The 9,396-nt window shown below is 43.9% G+C and overlaps 1 protein-coding gene across 2 annotated transcripts; it reads right to left on the bottom strand.

Annotated features, from left to right (window-relative positions):
• Positions 1-1,222: 1,222 nt before the first annotated feature.
• Positions 1,223-8,987, bottom strand: GPS1 (G protein pathway suppressor 1). Of its 2 annotated transcripts, none has more exons than XM_010187536.1 (13): positions 8,889-8,987; positions 7,347-7,528; positions 6,605-6,769; positions 6,289-6,424; positions 6,047-6,124; positions 5,581-5,641; positions 5,092-5,177; positions 4,791-4,885; positions 3,591-3,696; positions 3,136-3,216; positions 2,878-3,015; positions 2,510-2,644; positions 1,223-1,765 (listed from the first exon to the last, which is right to left on the bottom strand). In XM_010187536.1, exons 1-13 carry the CDS (start codon positions 8,964-8,966, stop codon positions 1,691-1,693), a joined length of 1,416 nt encoding a protein of 471 aa, XP_010185838.1. In that variant the 5' UTR covers positions 8,967-8,987; the 3' UTR covers positions 1,223-1,690. The 2 variants fall into 2 exon arrangements, with proteins under 2 accessions (XP_010185838.1, XP_010185837.1); XM_010187535.1 differs by having other exon boundaries at positions 6,605-6,776; positions 7,342-7,528; positions 8,889-8,966.
• Positions 8,988-9,396: the final 409 nt, after the last annotated feature.

Here is a 9,396-nt window from a genome sequence, read left to right as displayed (position 1 = left end):
GAGCGGTGGGGGGCTGCTGCCGCCCCGTGGCCACAGTGCGGTACTGCCCCCCGGGAGTACTGCGACCCTGAGACTGCGCATGCGCAATAGGGCGAGCACCGATACTTCAGACGCGCATGCGCTGTGGGGCGCGTCCCGGCATGCCCGGTGCTGACCCGCTCCAGTTCTCGGTTAACGCTTCTCTCCTTTCTCCCCTCAAAAATGGGAGAATTTTTCCATGCCAACTGGAAGATATTTAACCAAAGACCCCACAGGAACTATTGCTGCCATTTTCAGCAGCTAAGGCATAAAAAGCACGCAAAGCCAGAGGGAGCGCGCTGCTGTAAACAGCCCAGGAGTTTTGCTGTGAGCACGCTGTCAGATTTCTCAGATCACACTTTCTTCACGCTTCATCCAAGCTACTTCTCCAAACAGATCAGAAAGCAAAATATAATGATAGCCCACAAAACATAATCAAACTTCACAAAAAAAATTAATGGCTTGAGTTCAAAATACCTAAAACCCAACTTTAACACGAAACTCCAAATTTTTAGAAGCTTTTTAATGCTGCTCTTTAATGCACTAGATGTAACAACTTATTTTAAAAAAAATAATCAAGCATTAACACATTAACAGTAACATCTGTAGTCAGTTGCCAGACCAGTCAGGGCTGGATCAGTTCTCAGCTTGCCTTATGGATTGGATGAACACAAGGCTGCAGTGACTTCAGAAATTCAGTGCATATCTCCTTTCATGGACACAGAACACGCACACACCTGGGCTGCCACCTTTAATCCCTTTATAAAAGGAAAAGCAGAATAAATGCATGAGAGCAGGCAACTAGACTGGCTGCTTTCAGCTCTCCACAGGACTTGAGTGGTGTCTTACAGCATTTATCCATGCTACCAGGAGCAACTGCTGCACAGTGAGAAACCATCACACGCTACGGCAGTAAGACTGGACAAGCAGCAACATCTGCATGAAGTAGGGATTTACTGCTATGATAACACTGGACCTCAAAGCCAGGTCATGCACAAGTGGGAAACACATCAGGAAACAGGTCTTTGAAAACTGAGACCAGGGAGAGAGAACCTGGATCCAGGTAAACATAACACCCTAAAAGAAAGGCCCGTGACTCAATGCATGGAAGCAGTGCCGTGTTTTCTGGTGTAGGAGAAAAATCAGAGTTTCTCAAAGGAAATCTTTTCTCCCATCAGAGCTGTAGCTCCATAATTGAAAGCAATGCACTTCTAAGTTTATCCAGAATAAACAGAAAGCTCAGCATTGCTCAGAATCGAGGCAATACTTCCAGGCCAGTGAAATTCGTCTTAGATTACGCCTGTCCATTCAACTTAACACTAACTATTTTTGCAGCTTTGAAACAAAAACTAATAGCAGCTGAAAAACTCTCAAATCAGCATCTGTGTGAATAACCTGACAGCTCTTTATGGAGTGGTGGAAGAAGAATGGAGGAAGATGTTCTACCAAAACTGCAATAATGACCCACTGCAGGGACGCTGTTTTTAGAAATAAATTTCTTTTCAAGGACAATTGAAGTTATTGGAATATTCATATTATCCACCAACAGCCCTGACCCTCTCAATCGGAGCAAGTGAGGGAGACAGGGACAGTTCGTGAAGCTCAGCAGTTAGTGGGCGAGACACGGTACAGTCCTGGAGGGACCATTTCTTCTGGTAGTGCGTGAAGTTTTTCACATGTTGGTGCTCATCCTGGACTGGCTGTTCGCTGGAGTAAGCTCCCCTTGGCTGCCTTCTCTCGGAGGAGACTGCAACAGGACCAAAACACATCCTAGTTAGCGATGTGTCAAAAACCTGCAGCGCTTCCTGAGAGACCAGGTGAAGCACAGCAGGGTAACAGCAGGGGAAGAGCATGCCCCCAGCTCATATATAACCATGGCTTTGCAAAAGCTTTGTCTTTACAACTTCTATAGTTACAGTTTACAAGAACTGCTCCTGAAGAAGTCAAACTAGAACTTTTAAGCCATTCTTATTTGTTATGTACAAGGTGCTGCTGGCCCCAGAAGTTGAATCCTATCTGGCATTTAGTTACCACAGATACTAAATATATACTATAGAATACACTATAGAATTGGCCGTGTTCTGTGGCAGGTGGCCTGTCCTCCCTAAGGGCATCATGTTGGAACCGCGTCCTGGAAGGAACACTGCAAGCAATTAATGCATTTAATAAAAAAAACTACTACAAAAATTACTTCAAACAATTTTTGTTTTGATAAGATAAAAGATGTGTATCAAGAATTCGTTATAATGAATTTGGTAGAATTAACCCAAGCATATAAACTTCAAAGGACATTTGGCATTGTACAAGCAGGTCAATGTACTGGCTGGCAACACTCATCCCTTATGTATTTACTGTCTTCAAAATCTGTCCAATCAGGAGCACAGTAAGTCCATTCCCTTCCAGAATCTTAAATTCACCAACTTTTATGGTTTCAGTTAAAAAAAAAAAAATCTTAACACAGTCTCAAAGTTGACTCTTGACATGCCCATACCTTGACGTGTATCTGGTTGCGCAGGACCGCAGCTCGCAGGATCATAGCTTTGGCACGTCGCTGAAACTCTTTGCCCATTAGTAAAGACTTCTCAAAAGTTGTGCTGCGCTGATCTACATCTCGAGCATAAAGAATCTGTAACCAATACAGAGAACCGTACACAGGAGCTATGGCAGGGGTTCTCAACAGGAAGCCCTTTCTGCACAAGGGAACAAAGCCAAGGTGCCATGGAGCCTGTGTTTACACACAGATCAGCCCTACTGAAAATACCAGTCACAACAGATGAATGCAAGTTGAAAGTGTCTCAGGAATGGAGACTTTCTGATCTCAGTAGTTCAGTCTATTATCTGTGGCTCAGATGCGCTCACCTTACTGTGCGAGTCTATTCTGGCATTGATCAGTCCCTCCAGGATCAGCTGAGTAAGTTCATCTTCCAGAGCAGCCACTGTGGTATTAAAAGCAGTGGCCATCTTGCGCATATCTGCTGACACATAGGGGCTGAAGTACTAGGAGAAAGAAAATATTCAGTTGCCAGGGGTACTCCCTGCCCTCTGCAAAGCTGTGGTCAAAGAAATTACAAAGAGATGGCCCGTTCATCTGCCCCTCAGGATTACAGGAACAATTACCTGGATAAGGGCACGATTTCGAATCTGGGTATAAAGTGTCCTGACATGAGGCGCAAGGTACATATCCAGCAGCAGATTGTCCTGTGGAGAAAAACAACATAAGAAGCTGAGAAGCAGCCTGGAAAAACGTATTATTCTTATCTTCTGAAACATATACATGTATACATGTTTCTTATATATATATACACGTCCACTTGAACTTCAAGGCTATTACACTACAGCAAGATGATACTGTAAAACAAGAAGGAATAAAAGAACTAGCAATACATTAAAAAAGTTATAATTTCTCCTCACACTCTGCTGCTAAAACCACTCGCAATTTCTATTCACCATGTCAGGAGACAGAAGACACAGAGGAGTTGAACACTCTAGCAGCTATTTTAACAGTCAATGCTTCTCACGAAAGGCCAGGAAAAGGGTTAGAGTCTGTTCTGCACTGCTCCCCTGCAACTCACCTTCATTTCATCCAGCATCTTCAGGCATGAAGCGTATTTAGATTCATAAAACTTGAAGATGATGTCACGAACCTGCGGCTCCAGCTCCAAAAACAATTTGAAGGAGCTACAGATACAGATGGCAGTGATCAGACATTGGAACCCACCACTTAAATACCCCGCAACCCCATCGCTCCAAGTCACAAGTCACAGACTCTCACTATCATTTGAGGACTCCAAGAGTCTGCCCTCTACCAGACCAGACAGCCTGTTTGCATCAGGGCTGGGAGCCTGCAGCACCGAGAGGTGCAGTACAGCATCAGAGCTGTGGTGAAGGAAGGCAACTGACTTTCCACAAACCCAGCAGTAGAAATGTTTGTCAACACAAAACAAAAAAATGAGTGGGAATATGTCAAACCCAGGATACACCAACAGAAAACAGGCCACATCTGTGCATGCACTGTAGTCTGTGCTGGCCAGCTTCGTGTTCAACAGCCCTCACTAAGTACAGCGTGCCATAGGCAGGTTAAGCGTGCAACTCTCTCTCGAAAATAACCATCATAAATGTGGGAGATCTTTGGGATGCACGCTCTTTCTCAGCACTCTCCCTGTTCTCCATCAGATTTCTGAACCTCACCCTATGAATCAACCAATAACAGTCAGGGTAATGACCCTTTTACCATGTCAATTTAAATTAGTGCTTCTATGCACTTAACCAACAGGAATTCAGTATCATTGTAATACAATCTACGACACACAAATACCCATTTTCTTCCAAAGACTGTACTTCTCTTAGCCTCGTATGTGTCACAGATTGACATAGCTGCAACTCGTATTAACAATTATTAAATTTTATTAGTATGAATAACATACACCAGAAGCAGCAGTAACATGAAGGCAAGTTACCTTACAGCTGCCTTCTGAAGGGCTCTGTTCCTCTGATTTAATATCTGATATGAACCACTGATGGAGACAGAAAACTGGGCTACGCAGCTGTTGGATTTGACCTAAGCGGGAAACTTCCATTATACTACAAAAACTTCAGCTGTGATTAACCACTGTTTTAGACAGTGAAATGTCACTTAATGCTGAAGCCAAATTAAGGCTCAGTGATTCTCTCTCTCCTGCATGAGAAAGCTACTCCTGCCAGAATCTCAACCAAAGTCCCACGTCCCAGAAAGATGTCCAGTCCACACAAATTCCCCTCAAGGCATCATTCACCTGCTGGAGATAACATTTCGCTGCAGTTCCTGACGGTCAAAGGTAGCAAGGGCACAAAGACCACCATACACAGCCACATTGCTAGGAGATAACAGCTAGAGAGAGAGAGAGAGAGAGAGAGAGAGAGCGCGCTGTCACTGACTACTGAAATGGCAAAAGGTTGGAATTAAGTATTCTACAGCATCACCAGACTACACAGGAGTGCTGTGAGAGTAACTATAATATCTGAATTTTACAACTTAATACTTAGAAGAATTACATCCCCTCCAAGACCTGCACACAGCTTCCTCTCGGTGCTCACCTCAGGGAAATCACAATGATCAAACGATGCCAACAAGAAGCACTTTGCTGCCTGTTTGTACTTCCGAGCAGCTAGTTCAGCCAAGCCTAGGAACCAGAAAAAGTTAGTCCTCAGTTTATGATACCACACAAATTAGGAGAAATGGCAAAATCTGGGGAGTAGGACAGGTCCCCACATGGTTGCTAGTGCCTTCACTACTGAAGTGAAATGAGACTCTCAGACAGTATCTAGCATTCTTTGAACTACGTTGACTCACACTGGCATCCTCTCTGAAAAACCTCAAGGAGAAGAAAGAAATGGCAAAAACAAGTCAGCAGTTCCCACTCATCCACCTTTATTAAATTTTGCTTTTCTGGTGAGAACATACAAAGTCCGTCAAATGTGCGAGAAAACAATAAACCAAGCACACACAGTCGTCAAAGAGCCCTACAGACAACTAGGAGGCAGAAATACAGGCAGACAATAGAGGAAGCCAAAGGATTCACTCACCGGCTGCACATTTCAGTTTGGTGAGGATTGCTTGCGTCTGGCTGTCTCTTTCTCCCCTTTGCTGAAGGATAAGAAAAAGCAGTAGTGAGCTAGCAGTATGAAAACCATTTCAATTACAACTGTCCTTGGGATATTTCATCCTAATAATAACTTGCAAATCTCAACAGCAAGATAACTTCATCTTATTTGTCTTGGGACATATGGCAATAACTGAGGATGGGAAGTCTCTCTGCTTTCACCACGAGTCAGATTTCCTACACACATATCATGGGAGAAAAGCAACAACGAATCTCAAAAGAAATAGTATAGCAGCCAAGAAGGCTGGATTAGAGGAAGAGCAGACTCTAAGATGAAGGGAGTCTTATAGGGAGCAATTCATTAAGGGGGAAAGGAGGAAATAATTTTATACATTTTGGAGACAGAAAACAAAAGGAAAACCCACGCAAGTTAAAAAGCAGGACCTTACTTCTGCAATTTCTGGTGTAGACTCAGCCTTGCTTACATAGCTCAGAACATGAGACCAATTCTGGAGGTAGACACTGACCTGTAGAGAGCCAGAAACAGTGTAGAACAGGAATGGATAAATGGTGCTACTTAGATGAGCAGCATCGTTGCAGACACAGGAGGTGTAACCAGAGCAAAGTACAGGTGGACTTCACAGCAGATATCAGAAAGACACCAAGTACCATTTCCCGCAAACCTGCCTACCTTGATGACGTTGAGACACATGTTGATAACATGTTTAGCGCTGGTGCAGTAATCGCGGGCTCGCGAGTAACACTTGAGAGCGTTGCTGAGGTCCCCACAGTCAAGGTAATGATCACCTAAGTCATCATGGCCTCTCCTGGAGCACAGGAATTAAAATACCAGTGAACTGTGTGCTCAGAAGGGGGCACAGTCAGTTGTTCCAAACGAGTAACTCAGCACACTGACCTAAGGCACTGAACGCAGTTGACTTCCCGTGTTAGGTGCCCGGAGGAGCAAAATGCTCTTCCTTGCTCCAGCAGAGCCTTCTGCATCTCACCTGATACTCTCCTTGATGGAGTTCCCTTTGTAATTTTTCAGATCTGTGTCGAGTTTCTCCAGTTTAAGAAGAGCTTTTTTGCGTGTAGCTTCAACCCAAGCTGTGTCAAGAGGAGGGGGCTCAATTCCACTATCAGGGACAGCATCGGGTGTATTCTGCAGTTCTCTGAAAGGAAAGAGTTTGAATGGGGCTGTTATGCTGCAAACTTTTCAAAACAGAGGTCTGCTAAGTACCTGATGCTGTTACCCAAACAGGACCTCATACACAAAATAGACCAAAGAGAAAACAAGGATGGCAGGGGAAAAAGAAAAAGACTGATAAGATTTGCAGTGAAAACAGTAACATAAGCACCACAGATGTTTACAATTCTTCTCAAAATTATCCTCGTGACCTTTTAGCAGGCCATTGCTTATTGTAAAGAAACAAGCAGCTCTATAAATCAACCGAAAGCAAGTTAGTGACAGTGCTGCAATGAACTGCTACATTCTGTGAAAGTACTTGATGCTGAAGTCACTGAATCCAATCAAACATCCCTGTATGGGACTCAGCGTGCAGGTGTTTACACGTTCTCACCCAGCTACATCGCAATGGCTGCACACACATTTCACCACTACCAAATTCTAAAGGCAAAGACAACTGGCATAAGGAACGTGCAAGTATTACATGCGAAGTCCTCCATTGTGGCACAGCAGTCTCCACTTAGCCAAAAACAGCTCCCCAGGTTTCCATGACCCCGTAATACCTGGTGGCCTCGGACAACTTTCTGTGGATTTCTTCATACACATCAACATTGAAGGTTCTCTGGACAAATGACAGTGCCATCTTGAGAGCTTCCACCCGCAGCTGCGGGCAGTGATCGGCGATGAACTGCAGCCGCTCAATTCGCATCAGACCGCTGTAGCTGGACGCATACTGCTCCAAATCCTGCAGACAAAGCCCGGTCGTAGAAGGCAAAGACGGCAATGCTAAATCAGGCCAAGCTCCATGACCTCACAGGGTTTCCTGACCCCTTCACAGAGGGCAACATGACTCAGACAAATAAAAACATCAAGGAAGTTTATTCCATTTCTGCTTTCTCCAAAATGAGTAACATCCTCTGGAACATGCAGTACATTACAATTCGCCTTTTTTTATTTCAGTAGTGATGCTGTCCCTTGAGGCTAATCAGCTCACCCGCTTCTAGCACCACTTTTATCACCTGTTAATAATTTTGTCGAGATTCCATCATTTGAGCTGAGGTTTCCTAAACCAGACAACCATTCCAGATTTAACTTTTTCTTTGAAAAACAGTTTCCATATGACAATTTGCATTCTTTTGCTCATAGTAATCTCTTACAACATCTCCTCTGAGAACAAATAGGGTCTCTTACTTTGAGGAAGGATCTGAGGTTTAAATTCTGAACACTTAACAGATTTTAAGCCTTGGTGGGAGAGAAGAAGCACAAAGGGTCAAGTAAAGATACGATACGGCATTGTAGAGAGATTTCCTAAAGACAGACCTGTGCAACCAACCAACCACAGCAGAACACTCAGGGCAAAATCAAACATTCAGCCAGTAGGCAACATAACCACGTAACAACTGTTATAAGGCACAGGGACAAGAGGAACAAATTAAAGCTTCAGAGGTAATGTGAAACCCAAAGCTTCCCAACTGAATGCTTTACTTTGCAATTTCGATGTTGCTTTTAACTTTCTCCAGTTAACATTTTTCTGCTCTTCTGCAACAGCCATCTCTCACAAAAGCAAGAGCAGGCATTAACACTCAGCTCAAGAAGCTCCGAAAGTCACAAAGTACCCCAAAAACTCACCCGAGCCTGACAGAACAAAGTTGGCCAAAATTTCAAACCATTAACTAAAAATTGAAGAAACCGATATGAGCAAACAGCGCCTTCTGTAACTCTACAGCTCTGTGGGTTTTAGCCCGTCTCCGGAGGATCAAACAATGAAAGAATTCTAATTATATACTTCAAGCACCTGAGCCTCGCTCCTCAAAGAACAAGCCCCGAAATAGAGGAAGGATGTCTCTGTAAGTGATCAGAGATGTACTCAGCTATTTCAGAATGGAAACTGTCGAGCAGGCAGCACACACAAGTCACAGAACCCCAGGAGGTGCAGGAGAGGTCAGTATAACAAGGTACCACCAAAGAGGTCACTGCTGTTCTTACCCCACCTTGCTCTCTGAGGAGTCTCTTAATCTCTAAACAACGGATCTGACAAGAAGTACAACGAGGGAGTTCTTCAAAAACCAAAAAGGAAGAGGCCATGCCCAAGAAACAGCACATACCAGAGTGGGGTTCTCCACCACGTAGTTGATATCAGGTGCATTTTGCTGATCTTCTTGAGGATCTACGTCAATCTGCATTGGCTCTACTGCACCCTAGAATAGCAAAATGAGCTCAAAATTAGCTTATTACATTTGAGCTGGAAAAAACTACGTGATTCAATCTACTAAGGACTTGCTTTAAATACACATTTAATTTTAAAAATGAAATAACATCCCTCAGTCTTTAGCTGTGTTTAGGATTTTTCTCTAGCAACACTGCTACTCAGCACGACGCTGTCCAAAACAAGCGGCACGAAGGCTCAGCATTCACACAGAGCGCTTTACTCCACCCGGTTGATCATCACGTAAGAAAGCAAAGGGGTCAATACAGATGATTCTGCAAAGTGTCTCAGGCACGCACGCTAAATTCCAAGTGACACTCCATTTCTCTTCCCTGAGCAAGAGCAAGCATTAACATTCAGCTCAAGAAGCTCCAAGTCCAAAAGCGCCCAAAAAACCTCACCAGAAC

This window comes from Mesitornis unicolor, unplaced genomic scaffold, assembly GCF_000695765.1.
Source record: "Mesitornis unicolor isolate BGI_N332 unplaced genomic scaffold, ASM69576v1 scaffold39606, whole genome shotgun sequence".
Lineage (NCBI taxonomy): Eukaryota > Metazoa > Chordata > Aves > Mesitornithiformes > Mesitornithidae > Mesitornis > Mesitornis unicolor.
The sequence above is the reverse complement of the archived record's forward strand: the minus strand, read 5'-3'. Positions and strand labels throughout refer to the sequence as shown.